At 41.6% G+C, this 27,147-nt stretch overlaps 1 protein-coding gene across 1 annotated transcript in view; it reads right to left on the reverse strand.

Annotated features, from left to right (window-relative positions):
• Positions 1-4,436, reverse strand: part of LOC117360374 (perforin-1-like) — a 50,056-nt gene extending 45,620 nt beyond the window's left edge. Inside the window, exon 1 of the mRNA XM_033944074.1 lies at positions 3,868-4,436. Coding sequence (XP_033799965.1) covers positions 3,868-4,436 — 569 coding nt within the window. The remainder of the gene's footprint in view (positions 1-3,867) is intronic.
• Positions 4,437-27,147: the final 22,711 nt, after the last annotated feature.

The following is a 27,147-nucleotide window of genomic DNA, read 5'->3' on the forward strand; positions in this document are numbered from 1 at the left end:
ACACCCCCTTCCCTCCATGTACTTCTAAACCAGGGTCCCCCCAAAGGCCTGTCCCCCCTTGAAGGCCTGCATCCCCCTTGAAGGTATGTCCCACCCCCTTGTAGGCCTGTCCCCCCCTTGAAGGCCTGTCCCCCCCTTGTAGGCCTGTCCCCCCCTTGAAGGCTGCCTGTCTGTCCCCCCCTTTAAGGCCTGTCCCCCTCCTTGAAGGCCTGCACCCCCTTGAAGGTCTGCACCCCCCCTGAAGGCCTGCACCCCCCCGAAGGCCTGTCCCCCCCTTGTAGGCCTATCCCACCCCCTTGTAGGCCTGTCCCACCCCCTTGTAGGCCTGTCCTCCCCTTGAAGGCCTGCACCCCCTTGAAGGTCTGCACCCCCCCGAAGGCCTGACCCCCCCCCGAAGGCCTGTCCCCCCCTTGAAGGCCTGTCCCACCCCCTTGTAGGCCTGTCCCCACCTTGAAGGCCTGCCTGCCCCCTCTTGAAGGCCTGTCCCTCCACCTTGAAGGCCTGCACCCCTTGAATGTCTGCACCTCCCAAGCCCTTTCCCCCCGTTGAAGACCTGCCTCCCCCCTTGAAGGCCTGCCTGTCCCCCCCTTTGAAGGCCTGTCCCCCCTTGAAGGCCTGCCTGTCTGTCACCCCCCCTCCCCCTTGAAAGCCTGCCTGCCTGCTTGCCCCATCCTGAAGGCCTGATGCCCCGACCCACCCCGAAGGACCGCTCGCCCCCCTGGCCTCCCCGTACCACCTATGAAGCAGCCGCAGCAGGATCGCGACGTCAGCGATCCCTGCGCTGCTTGGACATTGCTTCCTGCGCCGCGGTCCCGCCCCTCCTCTGACGTCAGAGGAAGAGCGGGACCGCGGTGCAGGAAGCAGCGCCCAAGCAGCTCAGGGATCGCTGACGCCGCGATCCTGCTGCTGGCTGCTTCATAGGTGGTGCAGGAAGGTCAGTGGGGCGAGCGGTCCTTCGGGGGTGGGGGGGGACTGAACGGCAAGGCTGGGAGCACCCCCTCAGGGCTGGCACCCGGGGCAGACCTCCCCCCACGCCCCCCCCCCCCCTTGGTACGCCACTGGCAATAGTACAGGGACTTTATACATCCTGATTCACTGACCAGGATTTTTACATTGAGTTTTTCCTTTATGTTTCTTCTTTGCCATTCTGATTTTTGGAGAAATAAAGAACCCTGGATAGGATCCTGCCTAATTACCTGGTTTCCTTTTGACTATTTTATTTGATATTTTGCCTGTGGGGACTGTCTCCTTATGGAGCAGCATGCCAGTGCAGTTTTCCTGTGGTCCACTCGGGGCGCTATCAGCCTAGTCCAGGCCCGGTGGCCACAAGGTGCGGCGGGGTGTGTCAGTGCTTTCCAAAATCCAGACAAATGCCAAGTTTTGGAAAGTCTGTATGAGAGCCCAGACAGTTCTCTAAAAAGAGGATTTGTCTGGATTTTCACGGACTTCTGGTAACCCTAGTCCATGTAGACTGGATGATGGGGGTGGGAATGCGGTGACTACAGGAAGCCAGAATTAATTGACAGCTCTGGGAATGTGTGGGAGAGCAAAGGAGCACAGAGCAAGAGATTGCCTGGGGCCTGAAATGATTATGAGAACTCAGGATTTGGGTGGCAATTTACTAACATGGGAGACTATGGAGTTGACGATTAGGTGGAGGTAGTGGCAAAGTAAGAGGGAGGTAGGGGGTGGACTGCCCCAGGTGATATGTCGGTGGGGGCGCCAGCACCTCTCCACCATGCCTCACCACACTACGCCATGCTCGTGCCATTCCTCCCCCCACCCTGTATCTTTGTAGATCTTCACTAGTGTGAGCAACTTTTCCTGCCTGTTGCTCATGCCAGCCTGGTTCCCCTCTGAATCACTTCCGGGTCATGGGGCCAGGAAGTGAGATCAGAGGGAAATCCAACGCTGGCATGAGAAGCATGCAGGAGAACAGGCAATATAAATTTTGCACTGGTACGGGGGAAGGGAGAGCGTGAATAGGGAGTGGGAAGGAGCATGGGGGCACAGAAAGAGTGGGGGTGTGGAGAGAGAGGCACAGGGGGGGAGGGGTGCCACCGCCCAGGACGCTTCCATCGTACTACACCACTGGGTGGAGGTTGAGTAGAACATTAGTCTGGTCAAATCTGAGTGTTGTATAAAATGTTTGTCTCAGATTTGACCAGGTTGCAAGTGAGGCCCAGATTCTATAAACGGCACAAGAGATTAGGTGTCTAGATGGTGTGCTTAGTCAATCTAGGCGCCTAACTTAATTTTCTTAATTGGTTTAATTGGCACCACTAATTGAAAGCACCATTAAAACAATTTTAAAAATTAATTAGCTGACAAGCACCTAACTCGATAGGTGCCTACTACTTCAAGGTAGGCATCTACACTGAGCAAATAGGCAAGGTTAGGGCATGGATTCTGGCCGGATTTTGGGATGGATTAACTTAAGTACACTCATTTAGGCCAATAAAACCTTTGCCTAAATGGCAGTGTGCCTAAGGATTCAGGCCTGGATTCTCCCTAGGGTGCCGATATCAGTGGCTGCCTAAAAAGCAGCCGCCGATTGCATGTCAGTCACTTAACAGCACCCTATAGAGTATCCCGCTTCTGCGAAAGATAGACACCAGAAATGTAGGTCAAGGTTTTCTGGGCCTACATTTCTGACACCTATCTGTGTTGTGAATCATGCCTACATAGGCGCTTTACTAGGGTTGCGACCCCTAGCCCCACCCCCAGGCCCACCTAGTTACGTCCACCCCTGCCCTAATCCTGCCCCCAAGCCTGCCCTAGCCCCACCCTTTGCTGCCTGCTCTTGTCGGCCAAGGAGGAAGTCCGTGCATGCGTGGCCATCACGTGATGACATCCGTGCATTCGCGGATTTCTTCCTTGCCCGACACAGCTTTTTAAAACCCGGACAAAGTGCCAGATTTTGAAAAGCTGTCTAGTCCTTAAAGGAGGACATGTCCAGGTAATCCAGACAACTGGTAACCCAGTGCTTTACGGCACCTAACAACACTTCTGGCATTAGCCACACTCATAGTGGTGTAAAGCGCCTATGTAGGGTGCAATTCTGGTGCCTTTTATTTAGGTGCTGGTAGACTCTTTGGGGGATACCTATCAGCACCTAAGCTAATTGGGAAACACCCTTTAAAATGGCAAAAAAACGGTAAAACTAAAGCACTTGCCAGTGCCAGAATCATGCCTACATAGTTGCTTTACAGCACTTAACATCTCTATGGACGTGGATAGTGCCAGAAGTGGTGTTAGGCACCATAAAGCGCCTATGTAGGCACAATTCACGGCATGGATATGAACCAGAAATGTAGGCCTGGATAACCCTGGCCTACATTTCGGGTACCTATCTGATTCTCTCTATGGTGCTGTTGCATGATTGACACATGATCGGCGGCTGCTTTGTAGGTGGCTACTGATATCGGCACCGAATAGAAAATCTGAGGCTTTATTTTTACCCTTTTTCACCGTTTAAAACAGCATTTTTCAATTAACGTAGGTACCAGTAGGGGACCTACTGGCACCTAAGTTTCAGCACCATTTATAGAATATCCCCCTCAATGCTTATTGGTGTCTAAGACAGCTAGGCACAATTCTATAAACAGCGTCTGGTGGATGATTGACAGTTCTGCTCAATAGCGCTTAGCAGTTAGGTGCTGTTTATAGAATCAAGGCCTGAATGCTTACAAGGTTATACATTCAAGAGTTAACCAGTTAATTAAGCCCTAGGAAAATCCACATTTCACTGCTTTTCTCTTGCTTCCCATGTCGCTCTTGCAGCATCAGAAGTTCAGATGAAACTAGTAAGTGCAAAAATGCAAGATAAAGGAAGAAATAGAAAATGCTTTATGAAAGTAAGAATACCTGTAGTACATGCAAGAGATTTCATGGCTCATGAAACTGTACTTGTCCTGCCTGGACTTCTGCATGGAAAACTCTGCTAGCTGGGAGTGGGACCCTGCCATTTTCGTCTGGATGTTCACTGAGGGATGCACATTTATATCCAGCCCCATCTTCCAGTCATTCTGCACTGAGGAGGCCGACAACTTCATCACCTGGAAACTTGAGTGCAGGACAGTGCTTGAGACCTTACGGGCGCACTTGTTGTGAATGCGCCAGTCAACTATAGACCGTGGTAACTTCTGAAGAGGTGTGTCTTCCAGCAGTACATTGGGGCATAGGATGCAGGTATGATCTTTCCGTTTCCACTTATCTGTGTCAATAAGGTAGGCACCTTTCCTTTCTAGGGTCACCACATCTATACCCTCACCTACCAGATTATGTCCAGGGACAAAGTCCGATTCTTCACATTCACTTCTGGTTCCAGTCCGGCAGTGTGAGTTGGCACCGGGAGAATGAAAGGCAAAGATGAAGCAGTAAAGAAGAGCAGAATAGGGTTCCAGAGCAGGTGTCAGAAGCCTGTATAGATCCATGCCTTGGAGCAAACAGAAATAATTCTCATAAAAACAAAAGCTATATCATGAAACCCAACATGGCCATGTTTTGGCTTCTGCCTAAGTCAGGGATAAAATTTAAATAAAAAAAGATTACAAAGATCTCTCAAATAACATTTTTACCCCCCACAAAAAAAGCAGATTCAGATTCTTATCATAAAGCAGTAATTATAACTTTATTAATCCCTTTTGACTTTAAAATACAGGATCTGGCAAGGACTGTGACAGACTCTTTCCCACACAAAAACAGACACTCTGATACTCCTTCCTAACTCAAACACACAAATGCTGACACCTCTTCCTATGGCTGGAACAATCAAAAGCTTTGACACTCCTTTCCCCTACATTAGCCAAAATTAGATACCTCTGTTTAACATCATAACACACAGAAACCTTTACAGCCCTTTCTACTCCACCACACAAACCCTAAAAATTACAATTCTACAATACACTCAAGTGCATACACATGTTCACACTCGCCAAGCAAACACAGATCCTTATATTCCTTTCCATCATAATGACATTCAGTTTCCAACATCTCTTTTGGTTCCCATCTGATTTAAAGAGGGAGGGGGGGAGGGGTAATTCACCATTTGCCCATTTTTTACAGTGAATTGGAATTGGTGCTGGAATTCACAATTAGAAATATTCCCATTTTAATAAACCCAGCATCCCACAGGTCCTAGTCTGATGACAGCAATAGTCTTAAGGCCGAGAGTTATGCACAAGGATTCCTTCAGAATCTTGTATCATGGGCTCCAAATCTGGCCACCAAGTGCTGCCCTCAATGATGACCATGACTCATTTCCACAGGGGCTTTGAACTCTCATTTTGTTATATAATGAATTACTGCAGAGTAACAATAGAATACAAAGCCAAGGAAGTGTTCCGTGCTGTGTGGATAATCATGCACCAGGTTACTATCTATGCACTATTACTGCAGAGCAATAACAAAAAATTAACTGAATACAAAGCTCAGGAGGATATGCTATTACTGCACTGATAGCATCATTAATTGATATCACATCAGATAAATTTATATTGCCTGACTTACACCGGCTGTGTAATAAAACACATGTCCAGTTTTCTATTCCAAATTCTTTGTTAGGCATGAGAACCAAGGCCTGAATGCTTCAACTCAAACTGTGAAATTAATTTTGCATTTCTTAAGAAAGTAGGGGAGAGGTAACCTATGGAGCAGTAATAATCTTCATCACTTTACTGCATGGGTCATTTTTTATCTGCCATTATCTACTATATGTTACTACTGGTTAGGCAAATTAAATATGCAAGAAAGTAGATGTAGCTGATATTTTGACCAGAGAAATGAGTATAGTATGCTGGTGAAGGACACAGATGTCATTACCAACAGGCATCAGCCAAAGGAAAATAATTTATATACAGGGATGTCTGGGACATGAGAAGACGTGCATTCCTTCCACTGTACACTGAATATAACTTCTACTGCTGAAATACACCTCACAAAAAAGCATGACTCACCTGATTGGAGACCTCCTGCATAAATCTTCTCTTTCTCTAAACTCCAGAAGGCAACTGAGCCCTTATGTATCACCAGAGCGAATCATATTTTACCAGCTGAACAGGATGTGGACTTCACATGTCCACCTCAGTTCCAGTGATCTCCATGGCAACATTCTGCCTCATCTTACAATCTTACCTACCCTTGTGGTCAGCACCTTCCTATCCTCTTTAAGTGAGAACTTGTATATAGAGTAACTCGTCACCGTATGATAAAGTGTGGTTTGAGAAACAAAACCTCCCCTATGTGAAAAAAGAGTATAAGCGCTTGTCTTTTTAACCATTAGTTCAAACTGTTTTTATTCTCCGTCCATCATATTCAGCTCTAGACCGCATTGCTAGAGGTTGTGATAAGAGCAGATAGCTGGTTTTAAGATAGGTTTGGACAATTTCCTGGAAGAAAAGTCCATAGTCTGTTATTGAAAAAAACATGGGGGAAGCCACTGCTTGTCCTGGATTGGTAGCATGGAATATTGCTACACCTTGGGTTTTGGCCAGGTACTAGTGACCTGGATTGGCCACCGTAAGAATGGGTTACTGGGCTTGATGGGCCATTGGTCTGACCCAGTAAGGCATGTTCTTATGAAATATCAATTGGCAATTAATACAGAGATATATTACTTATTGCTTCTATGATTAAGTTACTGACGGGATGAGAATAGGAACCTCTAGGGCTTGATGGTTTACAGGATAAGCACAGTGATACAGAGACCATCTCCCATAGCAGTGGGTGATACTGGTGGACAGGATGTCTCACAAGATAAGTGTAACTCTTATTTTGCCCTGTGAATATCAGCAGGTTACATTAAATAAATTTTAACAGTTTGTAGAGAGCTCAGTGCTGGGACTAGCTTGAGATGGGAGACCAATGGCACAATAATCCTTAAAATTCAGCAGTCTCCATGCATCCAATATTAGTCCAGGCTAGATTGTAAGTTCTGAACCAAAAGATTTACTTAAACTTGGATTTCTCAGGCATAAACATGAGACAGTGCTTAGAATCAACTATATACAGGCAGATAGAGATAAAAATAATTTGAATCACTTACAGTCTCTAGTAGGTTTCCTTATGAACTCTCTTTGACAGGTATATCTGGTAGTCCTTTTTACAGTTTTACTCTCTCTGGAAGCCCCTCTCCTAAGAGGAAAGTTTCTCTGTAAGACCCTATCAGTTTTCTTCAAGTGCTTCCTTCCCTGATGGGAGCTCAGTTGTGGGGTTCTTTATCTTGTGGGTTTCCTGGGACTCTCCACTGATCCCTTCTTCTTCTTTTTAGTTTGGTCTTTCAGTACTTTTCTCCTTTTAAGGACATGGTGTAGGCTGCTTTCCTGATCCAGCTGTCGCCTGTGGTCAGTGAAGCAGTTTTATAGGATCTGTTTGTTCTCCACTCCTCTCTACAAGTGCAGTAGCTGATTAGCAAGAGACCCTCTTTCCTTAATATTAATGGTGCAGCGGCCAAGGAAGCAGGAGCCAAAGTTAAGGGACTTGAAATGGGGCTGGGTAGCACTATAAAAATGACAAGTAGTAGTATTTATACCAGCACAGGCCCAGATGCACTAAGGGCTCCTTTTACGAAGCTGCGGTAGCGGCTTTAACGCGCGTGACTTTTAATCACGCGTTAATCCCTGTGCTAGCTGAAAAACTACTGCCTGCTCAAGAGAAGGCGATAGCGGCTAGCGCATCTGACGGTTTAGCGTGCGCTATTACGCGCGTTAAACCACTACCGCAGCTTCGTAAAAGGAGCCCTAAGTTTTCCTCCAAGATGTTCTCCTACCACTATCAATCACTGGCAAGAGAGCCAACCCTTTTGAAAAGAAATTGTGAGGACATTTACTGATCAAACACTTATTACATTAGTAGAAGAACTAGAGGTCTCTGCAATTTCAGAACACTAGACTCCCCTCCTCCTTAGGAAAAAAAAATTGTGGCGTTACTGGTGAAACCATTTATTTTTTTTGTTTGTCTTCAGACACATTAATAGTAGGTTGTAAACACTAAGTAGCCAGATTAGGATACCTTTGTGTCAAAAAAATCATATTGCACTTTATCTAATCAGTCTTTTTCTAGGTAGAAGATGCAAAAGTCTGTGACTGCAAAATGAAAGCCACTAGCATATGGTGCTGCGGTCCAAGTCCAGCAGACAATGCACAATATATTTAAATCCATGCTAATGAAGCTATTAGCTATTCTGTGAAGAAGAAGAGAAGTGTGCTGTAAATGTGAATTTAGACCCCCGTCTTCATGAGTAAAGCAAGGGTTAATTCAGAAAGCATTAAAAAGAGAAATAGTTTTTAAAAAAAGCTTGTTATAGCACAGTGGTCTCAAACTCAAACCCTTTGCAGAGCCACATTTTGGATTTGTAGGTACCTGGAGGGCCTCAGAAAAAATAGTTAATGTCATATTAAAGAAATGACAATTTTGCTTGAGGTAAAACTCTTTATAGTTTATAAATCTTCCCTTTTGGCTAAGTTTTAATAATAATATTGTCATTTATAGCTAAAGAGACATATGATCAAGAAACTGTTTTATTTTACTTTTGTGATTATGATAAACATACTAAGGTCCTGAAAATAGTACCTGGTGGGCCGCATGTGGCCCTCAGGCCGCGAGTTTGAGACCACTGTTATAGCAGGAAAGGGGTTGGCTTTCTTTTCTTTAGGCCACCATAATATGTAGGAACAGAATGATGTGCATGTGATGGAGAGCATGTTTTAAAAAAGAAAAAGATAAGCTAATAGCCTTTCTGCTTGAAATTAATATTAGGGATGTCCTTTGTTAGTGAATCATATAAAAAAGGCACACAGCCTAATGTAATGTTGAAGACAGAATTGCAGTGCCACACTGTTCTCTCGTATATGTATTGTATTCACTGACGTCCATTGGCAGGCCCCCTAAATAATTAAAGAATACTCTAAGCTGGAAATAATGGGGATAATATTCAACCCTCAATGGTCAGCTTTTTTTTTTTTTTTTTTTTTAAATACTAACAGCTGCGGGCAAAATTTGCTCCAGATATTCCATGCCGGGTACCAGCATGGAATATCTGAGACTAATTTAAGCGGTTTAAGCTGGGGAGGCCTCCAGAGTTATGTAGGATCCAGCTGAATAGTGACTGGGATCTGCATAATTCCTTTTTTTTTAACTCCTGTGATTCCCTCCTGCTCCCGAAGCAGCCCCTTCAAGTTTTCAAGTTTATTCAAAAATTTTATAAACCGCCCAATCGACCTTCTAGGCGGTGAACATTATGTTAAAAACATATATAGGGTAATTATACATTCTTTGAAACAACAGTCATAATTTAAAACATTAAAAACAAACAGAAACAAGAGGGAAGAAGGACAGAACTACAATTTATCAAGTAAGAAAGAGAACGTATAGGGAAAGGACAAAAGGGAGGGTGTCAAAAAAATAGATTAAAACTACGTAGCCCTAAAAAGGGGATTTAGAGCTCGAAAGCATCAAGAATGGCTCCCAACAAGTACTGCAAGCTGACATGAGAGGTTGTGGCAGCCATTTTCTACCAGCAGCCACAAGGGGCAGGAGCAAATGGGTGCAAAGGTAGGCATGGGAGGCCCTAACTAGATTGTTATATTTTTGTCCATTGATACTTGGTTTCTGGAAGTCAATCTGGGAACAAATTAATCTCCTATATATATATATATATTCTTTATTCATTTTCAAACTTACAATAAGTGTGACAACAAGTTAAAACATTTTAACATTAAATATATCACTTAATATTCAGCAATAATACAAATCATATAACCTTATCTCCCTCCCTTCCCACCATTTCATAACAAATATTTAATCTATATATATAAAATTGGAGGTATGTATGTGTGTGTGTGTGTATGTGCTGCGATCACGCAAAAACGGCTTGACCGATTTGAATGAAACTTGGTATGCAGATCCCTCACTACCTGGGGTGATATGTTCTGGGGGTCTCGCGGCCCACCTGCACACGTGGGCGGAGCTACAAACAGAAAATCAGATTTCACCCATTCATGTCAATGGAAAAAAAGTAAAAAGCTGCCATTCTCACAGTAATTCAAAAACGGCTTGACCAATTTGAACGAAACTTGGTATGCAGATCCCTCACTACCTGGGGTGATATGTTCTGGGGGTCTCGCGGCCCACCTGCACATGTGGGCGGAGCTACAAACAGAAAATCAGATTTCACCCATTCATGTCAATGGAAAAAATGTAAAAAGCTGCCATTCTCACAGTAATTCAAAAACGGCTTGACCGATTTGAACGAAACTTGGTATGCAGATCCCTCACTACCTGGGGTGATATGTTCTGGGGGTCTCGCGGCCCACCTGCACACGTGAGCGGAGCAACAAACAGAAAATCAGATTTCACCCATTCATGTCAATGGTAAAAATGTAAAAAGCTGCCATTCTCACAGTAATTCCAACTATAAAACACTTTCTATGACACTATAACCACTAGGGACATCGTTTCTATTCTACCACGGACACCATACATATAGTGTTTGTATGTTCTAACTGTGTTTGTAACTGTTTCCTTCATGCACCCCAGTTCATAATCTTATTACATTACATGAGTACTCACATATGATGAACTAGGAACACAGGTTCCATTCTGAACCGGGAAAAAACTGCATGGAGTTTCTTTTCAACCTGAGTTTCCACATATTGAGTTGTTTAAATCAATACTGAAACTTTTGGATGCCACTTATTCCAACAGATCTTCCTTTTCAGTTTAAGAGATTGCAAATTCCAGTGAGACTTGCATTCTCTATCACAATCAACAAATCACAGGGACAGACTATTACATACTGTGGAGTGGATTTAAGATCCCCCTGTTTTTCCCATGGACAACTCTATGTTGCTTGCTCAAGGGTGGGTTCACCCAAGAATTTATATGTTCTTGCTCCTGGAGGTGAAACTAAAAATGTTGTTTATAATCAAGTTTTGCGTTAGTTGTATTGTATTCATTTTGTCAAATATTTCACATTATAATTTGAATATTGTACTTTTTATAAAGCTGTAAAAAAATAATTTCATTCACCACTATAAAGTATCTTTATTTGAATCCATTTACAGTGTTATTGCTATAATTAAATACCCGTGCAACGCCGGGGCATCAGCTAGTATCCTATATAGAAGATGATACACTAAAATTCCCCCCTCCCAAATTAATCTCATTCTTGAAGCAGCTATTCCCTTATCTTATGAAGCTGTAATTTGTGTTACATTACTACATATTAAATCTACTTTAGATAAGTATAAAAGTCGCTTTTTCCTGATTATGAAGGGAATAGCTATTCAATTGATTACACAGAATTGGAAAAATCATGATAAGATCAATTTCACTTTTTTGTGGGTAAATGTGTGTACCACATATAAGTATGAAAGGATGATGGCGGAACGTTTGGGGACTAGTAAATACTTTAATGATGTATGGAGTCCATTGACTAATTTTATTGCATTTTAATAAGGGTCATGTTTCTTTCTTTATCATTAGATTTCCTTACACACCCAGGGAGGGAAATGTATTTTGAATAGTTAAATTATTTATTTATAATTTGTAATCACATCATATGTATTATTATATTAAGAATGAAGATGAGGATGGAAGAAAATGATTGTTTAATGTAATAATTGTATAGTGAATAGTGTGTTTTGTGCAGTTTTTCTGATTTACCATTTGTATTGCACTATCGAAGTTTGAAAATCAATAAAGATTAAAAATAAAAAAGAGAGAGGGGTTGTGACTGTCATGGGCTGGGGGATAGGGAAGGGAAGGGGTAGAAAGAGTATTGTAGGAGTTAAATTTTTTAAAAAGTTAGGTGGTGCAGATGATATTTTGCTTCATTTGAGGAATCCTGAATCTACTATTCCACATTTATTGGATTTGATCGAAAAATTTGGGAAATTTTCAGGATATAAAATAAATTGGAGTAAATCAGAAATTCTTCCACTTAATGTACATTGTCAAAAAGGATTGTTTGATCGGTACTCTTTTTTTTGGAAAGAAGATGGTATAAAATATTTAGGAATATGGATATATAAAACATTAGAAGAGACAATGAAAGTGAATGAAAAATCTTTATTGTTAAAGGTTACAGAAATGTGTGAGCAATGGAATCCGCTACATTTGTCTTGGTGGGGGAGAGTCCAAACAGTTAAAATGATGATTTTTGCTTGTGGTTTGTTACCACATGGGAATGTTACCAATTTACTTTCAAGGATCTTTTTACAAGAAATTGAATAGTATTCTTATCAATTTTGTTTGGATGGGCAAAACTCCTAGAATTGCTTTAGTATCTCTACAAAAACCAATTGTGGAGGAGGGATAAATTTTCCAAATTTCTATAGGTATCATCAGGCCTATATTCTGCGTCAGGGTATGTATTGGATCCTGCCTAACCTCATGGAATATTATCAAGACTGGTTAATTTTGGAATGGAAAATTATGTCCCCAATGCGTCTGTCTCATATATTAGACATTAAGCTACCCAGTTAGGCTAAAGATAATAACATTATTTTGGATACTTGGAAGACCCTAAGAAATATTAATAAGCTAACTGAAATTCCTATAGAACAGCCTCTGTGTCAATCCCTATGGCTGAACTCCAAGATACAAATAGGCGGGTCTAAAATTGTTTGGAAAGATTGGATGCAAGTAGGCATAAGAACATTAGAGGATGTTATTTCACATGGGAAACTGCTTGATTTTTCACGGTTGCAACAATCATTTGGTATCTCAAAGTTTCAATTTTATAAATGGTTGCAACTGAAGCAGGCTATTCAGAAAGGGTTCCCGAATGGCGTAATTTGAAAAATTTTTATAGCCTGCAATTCCTATGTTTTCAGGCAGACACGCTAGGACATCAAGCCGCCAAGTGGTATAAATTAATATCTGAACTTATGAATAAGAAACCCAAAAACGCTCTTAAAGACATTTGGAGCATTGAGATTAAGCAGTATATTTTGGCATCTTGATGGCCACGTATTTGGTCTTGAAGGATGAAATGTACAGCATCAGCATCTATGAAACAAACTTGGTTCTTTTTGTTACATCGATCTTTTTGGACCCCAGTTAGATTGAATAAGTTAGATAATTCTAGATCTAATAGATGCTGGTACTGTCACCTAGACATAGGAACATTAGATCATTTACTGTTTTATTGCCCTAAGATACTGATTTTCTGGAAATCAATTTGGTGACATATTAATAATATTTTAGAATCTGAGATTCCATTAACTTATGAAATAGTCATTTGTGGTACCATTTTACATATCAAGGATCCCCTAGATAAATATAAAAGACGTCTCTTATTAATTATGACTAGTACAGCTATATAAATGATTACAAGAAACTGGAAAAACTGGGATTGTCTCAACTTTACATTCTGGTGGGCAAGTTTATGTCTAATTTATAAATATGAGAAAATGAACGCTGATTTGTTAGAGAATACAAAAAAACTTTAAATTAATCTGGGGCCCATTGTCATCTTTTATAGAATTATTATAGTTATGATTTTGTTGTTAGATAAAATTCACATCCAGGGAGGGGGGGGGGATTATAAGGTCTTTTAATTATTTATATAGATGATAATAGGAGGGAAGGATGGTTTTTAGAGGTTTGATAAATGTCTGATTAATCATATGTATAACTTATGTTTAAAATATGTATAATATATCTCAGAACAGATGATAAAATTTTATAATTACTTTAATGATAAAGATTAGGATGGGTGGGGGAAGGTAATGATCTTTATAAATCTTGTAAAATCATAAGTGATGTCTAAAGTGTTAAATGTATAATCTATGTTGTTTCCACTTAATGAAAGTGTTTTAAAATGAATAAAGATTATTTATAAAAAGTTAGGCGGGTGCAGTGCCAGCACCCACACAGTTAAGTGGGCCAAATTAGGACAGCTTTTGAGCTATCTTAGTCTGCTTACTATGTGGGTACCAGCACTGAATACTGCTGGCACCTGCTAGTGTTGTCTGCTAAGTAAGTAAATGAAGTTAGTTACAGTACTTAAGTAAAAGTTTTGTTACTTCTATTTGTAAAGAAGTACAGAATAACATTTTTTACTTTTACTCTTACTCAGTAATAAGAACATAAAAACATCCTTACTGGGTCAGACCAATGGTCCATCAAGCCCAGTAGCCCGTTCTCACGGTGGCCAATTCAGGTCACTAGTACCTGGCCAAAACCCAAGGTGTAGCAATATTCCATGCTGCCGATACAGGGCAAGCAGTAGCTTCCCCTGTGTCTTTCTCAATAATAGACTATGGACTTTTCCTCCAGGAACTTGTCCAAACCTTTCTTAAAACCAGCTACGCTATCCGCTCTTACCACATCCTCTGGCAACATGTTCCAGAGCTTAACTATTCTCAGAGTGAAAAAAAATTTCCTCCAATTGGTTTTAAAAGTATTTCCCTGTAACTTCATCGAGTGTCCCCTAGTCTTTGTAATTTTTGACGGAGTGAAAAATTGATCCACTTGTACCCATTCTACTCCACTCAGGATTTTGTAGATTTCAATCATAACTCCCCTCAGCCGTCTCTTTTCCAAGCTGAAGAGCCCTAACCATTTTAGTCTTTCCTCATACGAGAGGAATTCCATCCCCTTTACCATCTTGGTTGCTCTTCTTTGACATTTTTTCAAGCACCACTATATCTTTCTTGAGATAAGGAGACCAGAATTGAACGCAGTACTCCAGATGAGCTCGCACCATGGAGCAATACAGGGGCATTATAACATTCCTAGTCTTGTTAACCATCCCTTTTTAAATAATTCCTAGCATTCTATTTGCTTTTTTGGCCGCCACCGCACATTGGATGGAAGATTTCATCGTATTGTCTACGATAACACCCAGATCCTTTTCTTGGGCGCTAATCCCCAAGGTGGACTCTAGCATCCGGTAACTGTGATTAAGGTTATTCTTTCCAATGTGCATCACTTTGCATTTGTCCACATTAAATTTCCTAAGGTCCGCCTGCAATTTTTCACAATCCGCATGCGTTTTAACAACTTTGAACAATTTAATCACCTCACTCGTCGTTCCAATTTCCAGATTATTTATAAATAAGTTACATAGCACCGGTTCCAGTACAGACCCCTGCGGCACACTACTGTTTACTCTCCTCCATTTGAGAAAAATGACCATTTAACCCTACCCTCTGTTTTCTATCCGATAACCAATTCCTAATCCACAACTGAACTTTGCCACCTATCCCATGACAATTTAATTTTCCTAGGAGCCTCTCATGAGGAACTTTATCAAAAGCTTTCTGAAAATCTAGATATACTATATCAACCAGCTCACCTTTATTCAGACCTTCAAAGAAGTCAAGCAAATTAGTGAGGCAAGGTCTCCCTCAGCTGAACCCATGCTGACTCCATCTCATTAAATCATGCTTGTCTACATGTTCCACAATTTTATTTTTTATAATTGTTTCTACCATTTTGCCCGGCACCGAAGTGAGGCTTACTGGTCTGTAATTTCCCAGATCTCCCCTGGAGTCCTTTTAAAAAATCGACGTAACATTGGCTATCCTCCAATCTTCAGGTACTACAGACGATTTTAGTGACAGGTTGCAGATCACTAACAGCAAGTCAGCAATTTCATTTTTTAGTTCTTTTAATACCCTGGGATGTATACCATCCAGTCCTGGCGATTTATCACTTTTTAACTTGTTAATTTGGCTCAGTACATCTTCCAGATTCACCAAGATTTCTTTCAGTTCCTCCGCATCATCACCCTTGAAAACTATTTCCGATTCAGGTAGATCTCTTACATCTTCTTCCATAAAGATCAAAGCAAATAATTCATTCAGTCTTTCCGCTATAGCCTTATCCTCCCTGAGTGCCCCTTTCGCTCCTTGATCATCCAACGGCCTCACAGATTCCCTCACAGGTTTCTGGTTCTGATGTACCTAAAAAAATTGCTATGAGTTTTTGCCTCTTTTGCAAGTTTCTCTTCATATTCTTTCTTAGCTGTCTTTATCAATGCTTTGCATCTAACTTGCTAGTGCTTGTGTTTCTTCTTATTTTCTTCATTTGGATATTTTATTCATTCTTTAAAGGATGTTTTTTTTTGGCTCTAATAGCCTCTTTCACGTCACCTTTTAACCACATTGGCTCTCGTTTCCTCTTCTTTCCACCTTTGCTGATATGTGGAACACATCTGGTCTGGGCTTCCACGACAGTATTTATAAATAACATTCACTGCTCCTTGTTTCACACACACCAATACCAATATTAGTGTGTGTGAAACAAGCAGCAGCAATGTGGCTGGATGAGAACACAGATAAGTTTTTCTGCTTAGTTTCGACAGTGCTTGGTGTTATTACACCATAGTGTTTGTTTTCTGGAACTGATGCTGACCGATCCTGTGGATGAAACAGGATATGGACAATGTGACAGAGTTGCAGAATATATTGCTGTGGGTTTTTTTGAGCCCATGAAGCATTAACTGAGGCTTTTTTCTCCACATATATGTATATGCTATGTTGAGCTGAATGTAATATATTGCGATTTTCTCTCACCCTATATTGTACTACACAGTGATCAGTGGAGTGATCACCACTGTGTCAAGCATAATTTTTTGTTTTTTCTTTGATATTTGAATTATGTTCTTTTAAAATATAGTAATTGAAATCGCCTATTATTATAGTGTTGCCCATTTCTCCAGCTTTCCTAATCTCTGAAAACATTTCTTCATCTGTCTGCTCATTTTATCCCAGGGGACAGTATAACCCAACCTTTATATTCCTTCCCTTCACACATGGAATTTCTATCCACAAGAATTCCACACTGCTATCTATGCCATGCAGAATGTTTATTTTATTTGATTCAATTCCCTCTTTAACATATAGCTCAACCCCCCCCCCTCCAATTTGATCTACCCCATCCTTGCAATATAACTTGTACCCAGGTAACACAGTGTCCCATTGATTGTCCTCCTTCCACCAGGTGTCTGAGATGCCTATTATATCTATCTCATCATTCAGTGCTATACTGTATACTCTAACTCTCCTATTTTATTTTTTAGGCTTCTAGCATTTGCATACAGACACGTCAAATTGTGTTTTTTCCTTGCAACTATAGGCTGCTGAGAAGACAGGGAAAATGTGAGTCTTTTACTCTGCCTTTCTCTTAAACCCTCCTGGCTTTCTTTCACCATTATTGGAACCTCTCTACCAGGACTCCCTAAATATCCTGTTTCAATAGAATCCTCCAAGGATAAATTACACTGAACCATCAGTTCCCGGGCGACTGTCGGCTTTCCCCCACATCTCAGTTTAAAAGCCGCTCTATCTCCTTTTTAAACGTTAGTGCCAGCAGCCTAGTTCCATCCCGGTTAAGGTGGAGTCCATCCTTTTGGAACAAGCTCCCCCTTTTCCAGAAGGATGCCCAGTTCCCAACAAATCTAAATCCCTCATCCCTGCACCATCGTTTCAACCATGCATTGAAACTTTGGAGCTCTACCTGCCTCTTGGGTCCTGCGCGTGGAACTGGAAGCATTTCTGAAAATGCAACCCTGGAAGGTCTGGATTTCAGCTTTCTACCTAAGAGCCTAAATTTGGCTTCCAGAACTTCCCTCCCACATTTTCCTATGTTATTGGTACCTACATGTACTAGGACAGCTGTTTTCTCCCCAGCACTATCTAAAATCCTATCTATGTGACACATGAGGTCTGCCACCTTCGCACCAGGCAGGCAAGTGACCAGGCGATCTTCACGCCCACCAGCCACCCAGCTATCTATATGCCTAATAATAGAATCACCAACTACAACCGCTGTTCTAACTTTTCCCTCCTGGGCAGAAGCCCTTGGAGACACATCCTCGGTGCGAAAGGATATTGCATCCTCTGGTGGGCGGGTCCTAGCTACATTATTATTTCCTACTTCACCAGGGTGATGTTCTCCTTCTAGGAGACCTCTCTCCTCCAAGGCAGCACAGGAGCTACCAGACTGGAGGTTGGACTTCTCTACAACATCCTTGTAGGTCTTCTCTATGTACTTCATTTTCTCTCTCAGCTCCTCCAAGTCTGCTACTCTAGCCTCAAGGGAACAACTCGTTCTCTGAGACCTAGGAGCTCTTTGCAGCGAGCACACACATATAACTTCTCGCCAACCAGGAGAAAGTCATACATGTGACATTCAATGCAAAAGACTGGATAGCAACCCTATTGCTGCTGGACTACTGTCTGCATCTTGTTATTGAGCTAATTAATTAATCTTTGTAAGCTACTAGGAATATATTAGACTAGTATAGAGAGCCTTAGGATTTTATTAAAAGTTTGTTCTTTTAAGATCTAAATTGTCTTTAGAAGGGAACCTACAATTGAGCTTTTCTTCCCAAAACTATCAAAGCTCAGAGCACAATAATATATACTTACCCAAAGATATGTCTTCTGCTTTTCTCCTCTCAGAAGGAGAATGTCCTCTTCCCTCCTTCTCTAACAGACTCTAAAGGCTACACTACTGCCTGACTGATTTTACTGAGCTAAATAGAGATCTACAAAAATATAACCCACCAAAACCCAAGTTTGAATACCACCAGACAAAATGTTCCAATGGATGTATTTTTTATTTTCTCAGCAGAGCAGAATCTTTCAGTACCTCTTCAGGTGTGGGGAAAAGGGTGAGTTTCCAGATCTGGTAAGAGGGCTTGGGGTTAGGTGTTTCAGGTTGTGCAGATTGTCCTTGTTAAGATCAGCTGGAGAAATGTGAAGAGTAATAAGAGTAATTTGAGCCTAGGGGTGGGTGGGCAGATAGTAGTTCACAGGTTGCTGTGAAAATGATTTTTAATGCATATCCTCTACAACCTCCCTCCTAGAACCAGGTTTACTGAGAGTTAGGCAGTAGGTCAGCATTTCTCCCCTCAAGGTCACCTGTGGAATCTGATCTCTTAAGAAAGTCCTCAGAGTTCAGTTTCATCAATTTTTGCTACTTTTACTCAGCTACATCTGAAACTTGCAGTTAAAAAGTAAAAAGTAGAAGTGTGACATAAATGATGATTCCACAGTAAACCAAATGAAACAGCAAAGCCAGCTGGGGGAAGGGGGTCCCCACCAGAGAGAGCGTCACCAGTTTGGTATGTTCAAGATTAAAACCTTAGGGCTCCTTTTATCAAGCCGCGCTAGCGGTTTAACACACGTAATAGCGCGTGTTAAACCGCCGGCCACACTAGCCGCTATCGCCTCCTCTTGAGCAGGCAGTAGTTTTTAGCCAGCGCGGTGGTTAGCGTGTGATGAAAAGTCACGCACGTTAACCCCACTAGTGCAGCTTCATAAAAGGAGCCCTTAGTGATTTGAGAAAACTGCCCGCTGTATTGAAAAAAGCAGCTTGTATATCACTGCATCCAAGCAGGATAATGAGGTACCCATAGAAAAAGGGTTGTGTTCCAGTTTACAGGGGGTGGGGGGTGAGGGCAAGAAACATTAATATGATTAAGCATTTGGCCCTGAGATGTGTTATTTTTTTTCTTAATACAGATATCTCTAACATAATTTATAAGATTATGCCATTTCAATAAGACAGTAAATATTTCTAGGTGTAATAAACCAGACAGATATTCTCTGGTGGTAGAATGCCTTGAAAAAACAATTGAAATGGTCAAAGTTATCTCTTATGCAGGCGTTGCTTTTTTTTAATGGGCACAACACACACACAAGATCTGCGCCTATAAAAAAAAAGGCTCCCTCCCCAAAACTAGAACTCTCCTACCCCCCGACATTAGGGTATTTTTTTGTGATCAATAGGAGGGACAACCCAATGGCAAGCTCCCCCCCTCTACAGTCCCCCACCACACAAGCCTGGTGGTTTAGTGGATCACCCCCATACTTTTTCTTTGAAGACTAATAGGAGAGATGCCTACTCCCTCCTGCCACAGAATTGGGGATCCCCAACCTCCCCACAACCCCCACCACATGAACCTGGTAGTCTAGTGGGCCATCCCCCCTCCGATCCTGATACCTTTTTTCTGAAGACCGGCAGGAGGGATGCTTACTCTTCAAAATGGTGGGCCTTCCCCTTCCTGGGGGAGGAGCTGAAGGCTCTGATTGGCCAAGGCATCTAAGATCCCTCCTATAGGAGGGGTCTTAGGCGCCTAGGCCAATCAGGGCCCCTTAGGCCTCTCCCAGTGCATCCCAGGATATAAGTAATAGATTTAAAACAAACTGGAGAAAATATTTCTTCACTCAATGTATAACTAAATTCTAGTATTCATTGCTAGAGAATGTTGTGAATACAGTTAGCTTGGCAGGGTTTAAAAAAGGTTTGGATAATTTCCTAAAAGAAAAATCCATAAGCCATCATTAAGATGGACTTGGAGAAATCCACTGCTTATTTTTGGATAAGCAGCATAAAATCTGTTTTCCTTCTTGGGATCTTGCCAGGTACTTGTGACCTGGATTTGTCACCGTTAGAAAAAGTATGCTGGGCTTGATGGGCCCAGTGGCGTAGTAAGGGTGAGTGGTGCCCCTCACCCCCACCGCCACACGTGCCCCCTTCCTTTTCCCCATAACTTTTTAACTTCTCCAGCATGAACAGCATGCCCATGTCAGTGTCTGCTCAACTTTTGGCGTCACTTCCTGGACGCGGGTCCTAGAAGTGACATCAGAGAGAGCGCCAATTCTGCAGTGGGCAGCAAGCTTGCGCCAAGGAGGTAAAAACGGTACGGCGGAAGACCAGGGGCACACACATGTGGCAAGGAAAGGAGTGGGGGGGGACAGAGAGGAGGAGGGGTACCGCACCCTTAGGAACACAGCGCCCAGGGCAGATCACCCTCCTCACCCCCCTTACTACACCACTGGATGGGGCTTTAGTTTGTTCCAGTATGGCAACTCTTATGTTTTTATACTTGAGTAAAGAGAAGAGAGGTAGCAGGTTTGGGGTCTCTGATCTGTACACAGTTGGTTTGTTTTGGGGTTGTTGTTGTTTTGTTGGGTTTTTGTTGGTTTTTTTTTTGCTGATTCAGGTCACTGGTGAGCTATGATTGGAGGAGGAGCAGCAGCATGTTTGGGATCTCTGATTTATTACTAGCTGACCAGATGCTGCCTGGGAAATGCAGCAGATACTGAGAAGCTGCTTTTACTTTAGTTCAATACATAGTTCAGGCCTACTACTGAGCATGTGGTGGTTAGCTATTTTTACAGTGTTGACCATTATAGCAAAGGTTGACCTTAATATTCAATGACAGGTCTAATCTAGGCACCAGCATTGAATATCTGAGTCCTGACAGGCCACCAGAATTTATCCAGATGCTGGCCAATATTCAGACTGATATCAAGGTAACTACACAGGTAAAGTTAATATAGCTGTTTTGCTGTCCTAACTTTACCTAGATACTTACCCAGTTAGCAGACTGAAAATTGCCATTAATTAATAACTCCTGGCTCTGCCTTGACTCCATCCCCAGACTGCCCTGGCATAGTGCCATCCTGCTCTCTCCAGATTTTCAGCAGTACTGATTGCCTGCATGCTATTGAAAATCCATGGATCACCCAGTCAGTGGATAAGAGCCTCTCCTATACAGCTGGCCCCTTGATTTTTTATTAATTGAACTCTTTGGGCCCAATATTCAGTTCATAGTTGTCAGTGATTTTAAAGGTGCTGACCTCTTTGGGCAGTCTGTGACCTGGATAGTCAATGCCAGGCCTAATCTGGGCAATGACACTGGATATATAGATCTTGGCTAGCCACCAGAAGTTATCCAGGTGCTGACCACTCTTCAGCTTAGTACCTGGATAACAAATGGATAGAGCTAGGGCTGCTTTATGTCCTAACTTTATGGAGTTACTAACCTGTAGCATCCCAAGGGCTATGCAGGCAATTCGGCTGCACAAAGTGCAAAAGAGAAAGGGGTGCAAAAATCTCCTCATTCGATGTCTCCCCCTGGGATGGCTGTGACACAATAGGTGGAGCACTAGAGTGCATATTGCACAGGGCGTGATTCTGGCTCAGGATTCTCCTGTTTACCTGGTTAGCAGACTGAAAATCAATGTTAACTGAGTAACTCCCAGTTCCACCCTTGTATTACTATTTAAAAAGGCTTACCAAATACCTTCAGTCACTATCCGCACTGGACAGAATGCCAGGAAATCAAAATAGTATACATATTAAGTTTTATTACCTATATACAATATTTCTAGCCATTTTATTACATATATACAATATTTCTAGCCATAATCATTGATTAAGTACAGAGTTTGAATTAATACGTTACCGGTTATTACATCATTATTCTGTCACTTTCCATACGATCAGGAGGCTTACTCACAAAATATCATCACACAGCTTGTCAGTAGTGGAAATGTCCTCCCCCCTTTACAGGTAACTTTCTTTCTAGGGGAAGCAGAATTTATCCCCCTATCCTTGTGGATTGAGCTAGCTGAATGCCGGGGTGATGTTTACCAATCAATATACTCCTAGCCTGCCTCGTGAACTAATTTCCCATCCCAATGTCGGGAGGATGTTTACCAATTAGTATGTGTTAGAAACTCCTAGCCTGCTTCGTGAGCTAATTTCCCATCCCAATGTCGGGAGGATGTTTACCAATCAATATGTGTTAATACCAATCTGATTACACATCCCCCCTCTTATGTATTGAGCTAGAAACTCCTAGCCTGCAATTAGATGCTGAAAAATTTCTGGCCTTGCTCGTGCATGTTGGGCTGATGTGCTTTTGTGATCATCAATCAGTATGTGTTTTCATAGTACCTGTGTTTTCCCTGTAACAGCTATCATGGATCCTAGGTAGTGTCACTCAATATTAATAATCCTTTCATATCATCCGTTTCACAATCGTGTCACATTCGGTCCTTATTGAGTGATACTGCCACAGGATACCATCGTGGGTCGTGTTGATTTACAGCATAGTCCATAAACCACATAACAATTCCACAAGGACAGAACAAGTACTATTATGGTTAGTATAATTACTAATCTGGTATGCTTTTGTTCAAATTCCTTATGGACTGATTTATCCTACGGGATCCTAGTATTAACTTTCCCAACTTTAAATCCCAATTTGGAACGGAAAAGTTGTTCTCCCAGAATCCTATATCAGGTGTTCAAACATAAGTTTGATTCTGCCAAAGAAGTGTTGACATATTGTGTAAGCATCCTGCAAAGGGTACTATCATTTTTTTGGTATTATTGGCTCATTAGTCACCACACATATTACGCGTGATGTTATTTCAATAATATAGTCCATTCACACACATCATATATTATTGATTGTAATTTACAAATTCGCCCTTGCAATGTGGAGTCACAAAATGTATTCATATCAATCATTTGTCCGTTAAATTTAGGTGCTCAGAAAAATTGTTTCTGAGGTTCCCCCAGTATGAGGGGTAACACTACATATTTACACATATCATTACATTGTACTTCTGGTAAACACGGTCCTCCATATCTGCTCATTTCTAGTGTGTTCATTGCTTTTAATTTCTGTAATCCATGTATGGTCTCTTGTTGTCACATTTGCAATGATACATCTGGAGTTAGCGCTGCAAGTGAAGTTATCTTGCTTCCGATTCACTGAAGAATGCTTCCATCTCCATGATGTAACGACCCCTTCTTTAATTGTAATACGTCGCCCGGGGGCAGCGCCTTTTACCCCATACCATATTCCAAGGATTCCAAGGCACATGTATATCTGCAAGTTTCAGAAAACATTATTACTCTCTCAAATAACATTTTTCCTGAGGGACATATTCCCATTTTTCCACTCCCGGTTTCATTACAAGGAGAGCCTTATCTTTCCCGATTGCAATCACCTCCGCTGGTTCCGGAGGTCCTTTAGGATTGCTAATCCAGATTTTGGCTATGGACAGTTTCCCAATCGTCAAATTGGGGGTTACATTATCCCTCCACTGCCCATATTTGTCATCTGTAGTTAGTTTTTTAAGGGCCTCTTTCAAAAGTCCATTCATCTTCAATTAATCCCGCTGCCTGGGGATAATAGGGCATGTGATATACCCATTCAATATTATTTTCCTTAGCATATTCTTTTATCTGCCCTCCCATAAAATGTGATCCATTATCAGTTTGTATTTGTAAGGGCATACCATAATACTGAATAATCATGTCTAAAGTCCTTAGAGTGCTCCATTGTGACGCAGAAGCACAAGGGAATGCTAATAATAATCTACAGCAGTACACATATATTTACATTTATGACTTTCGGGTAACGGTCCTATGAAATCTATTTGCCAAATCTGGGCTGGCAAATCGCCCCCTGCCCATGTGCCCCATTACCTTATGTGGTACTTCCCGTTCTTGATAGGTTGACACACCGGACATTTTCCGATCACATGTTTGATCACATCTATCGTCAAAGGAATCTCTCATTCCTGAGCCCACCTGTAAGTAGCTTTTTCTCCAAGATGTCCACTTTTCTGATGTGTCCAAATGGCTGTACCTTCCAACCATTCTTCCACCTTAGGAATTTCATTAGTAGTTGTTACAGAAATGGTAGCTGCGGCATCTGCTTGGGAATTAAACAATCGTTCCATTGAATCAACAGGCATATGTGCATCTACATGAAATACTGACACTATTGTCTCCTGTACAATTTTTTCTATGTCTTGCCACAATTCTTTACCCCACAGCTAACCAATTATGGGACTTCCACCCCATTAACCATGTAGCAAGACCATTAGCGACCGACCAGGAGTCAGTAAAAAGATATCCCACTCCCCATTTCACTGGGGATTCATGAGCATATACTGGCTTTATGATTTCCAGCTCTCCGTTAGGAATATTAGCTATTTTTTCGTGCAAAGTAGCTACCCCATGCTCACCTATTTTAGCTCTTTGAGAAATGTACCATTTCCATTTAATAATACTTTGTTCCTGAGCATATCCTACTCTATTTGACTTGGGATCAGACATTACCCATTGCATAATTGGAATTTGTGGCCGCAATAGTAATCTGTTCGGTCTCAGCCAATGCCCAATAACATGCTAAAAGTTGTTTTTCGAAGGGAATATATACATGTAATTCCACTTCCCCCTCTCTCATGGGCCACAAATCTACAGTGGTCTGTATGGCTTGTTTAGCATTTTCAAAAGCAACCTGCTGTTCTTCTCCCCACATAAACTCATATTTTTTACTAGTTACCTTGTATATTCTTTGGAGTGGGAAAATCTAATATTTTTTGTTTTGCTTTCTCTGTGATTTCCCTAATATCCTCTATTCCACTGAATTCCTAAAAATTTTACCGACGTTGCCGGTCCTTGTATTTTTGTTGGATTTATTTCCCTTCCCTTCTTTTTCATATGGTCAATTAATAAATCCAACTGCCCTTTCACCTCTTCCTTCGTTGTTCCCTGTATCAATATGTCGTCAACATAATGAGAAATTTGTATAGAGGTGAATTTCTGAAATTCATCTAAATGTTCCGCTACTATTTGAGGACAAATGGTAGGACTATGTAACCATCCCTGTGGTAGCCTAGTAAAAGTAGATTGGGCACGTTCAAACAAACCTGAAACCTACTTACAGGAATATACATTAACATTTTATAACATTTCCAATATTCTTTTATCGTTCTTAAGAACTTATTTCGGACTGCTGAAAAGTCCGCGGCCAGCCTTCAGACAGTGCTGAAGAAGAAAAAAATTCAGGCTACATCAGGCAAACAGTTCCTTAATTACCTCCATTGTTCTTAACAGCATAGATCTACCCTGCAGAAACTCTTTCAAACTTAAATCAACATACTTAAACTTTCTTTGTTTCCTGAACAGCAAAACAACTTTCAATTAACTTCAAGTACCTTATATCGGCTGATCGGAACTTCAAATAGCATAAGGCTGGTAAAGTTTTATCCATAAACCCTTTGGTTCCTTACTTACATTATTAATTTCATTACAAGTTCCTACATTTAAATCCATAATTTGTTAATATTTAAGCATATTTTAAATATCGATCCCTGTTTTTGCAACATTCGTAGAATTGCAGACAGACTCCATGCTGTCTCTCTCTATTTTTTCTTTTTCTTTCTTTCCTGCTTCCTCCCACTTCCCCCTCCCCTCTGCCTGGTGAACAAAGGAGAATTCAAAAAGCCCGCCGAAGGAGGAAAAAGGTGGGGGTGAAAATCCCTCCTTTTGCAGTTTGCTCTTTCAAACAAAGGAACTTTTACTTCAACATCCTATTTACTCGACCGCGCCCCCTCTTATATTTTGTGGCAGCAATATGAACTGCTAATACCCAGCTCCTTCGAGCCAACTACATCACCCGATAAATCGGGGCATCTTTCTAAACTACATCACCCTATTCATCGGGGCATATTTCCAAACCACATCACCCGATTCATCGGGGCATTTTCATAAAGCTTGTACAAGAACAATTGATTCTGCACTTCCCAGAACCCAGAGCAACCACATCACCCGATCCATCGGGGCATTTTTATTTCTCTAAACTACATCACCCGATCCATCGGGGCAACTTTTTTTTTTTTTTTCCTAAACTTGTACAAGAACAATTGGTTCTGCACTTCCCAGAACCCAGAGCAACCACATCACCCGATTTATCGGGGCACCCTTCCAAACTACATCACCCGACCCATCGGGGCAATTTTTTTTTTTTTTTCAAACTACATCACCCGATTCATCGGGGCATTTCTCTAAACTTGTACAAGATCAATTGGTTCTGCACTTTCCAGAACCTTTTCCCATGACTCTGCTAATCCATGATTATTGGCTAGTTCTTGTGCTATTAAATTATACGGTGCCTCGGTCCAGCTGGGCACCTCTATAGGTTCTTTTGAGGATTTCTCTCTCTTCCTGAACATTCCTGTATCACAAGAGCGCTCAGGTTTTCTTTAGAGAAATCCTGCCGACTACGCCAATTAATGTATTACTATTTAAAAAGGCTTACCAAATACCTTCAGTCACTATCCGCACTGGACAGAATGCCAGGAAATCAAAATAGTATACATATTAAGTTTTATTACCTATATACAATATTTCTAGCCATTTTATTACATATATACAATATTTCTAGCCATAATCATTGATTAAGTACAGAGTTTGAATTAATACGTTACCGGTTATTACATCATTATTCTGTCACTTTCCATACGATCAGGAGGCTTACTCACAAAATATCATCACACAGCTTGTCAGTAGTGGAAATGTCCTCCCCCCTTT

This window comes from Geotrypetes seraphini, chromosome 5 (assembly GCF_902459505.1).
Source record: "Geotrypetes seraphini chromosome 5, aGeoSer1.1, whole genome shotgun sequence".
In the NCBI taxonomy this organism is placed as follows: Eukaryota; Metazoa; Chordata; class Amphibia; order Gymnophiona; family Dermophiidae; genus Geotrypetes; species Geotrypetes seraphini.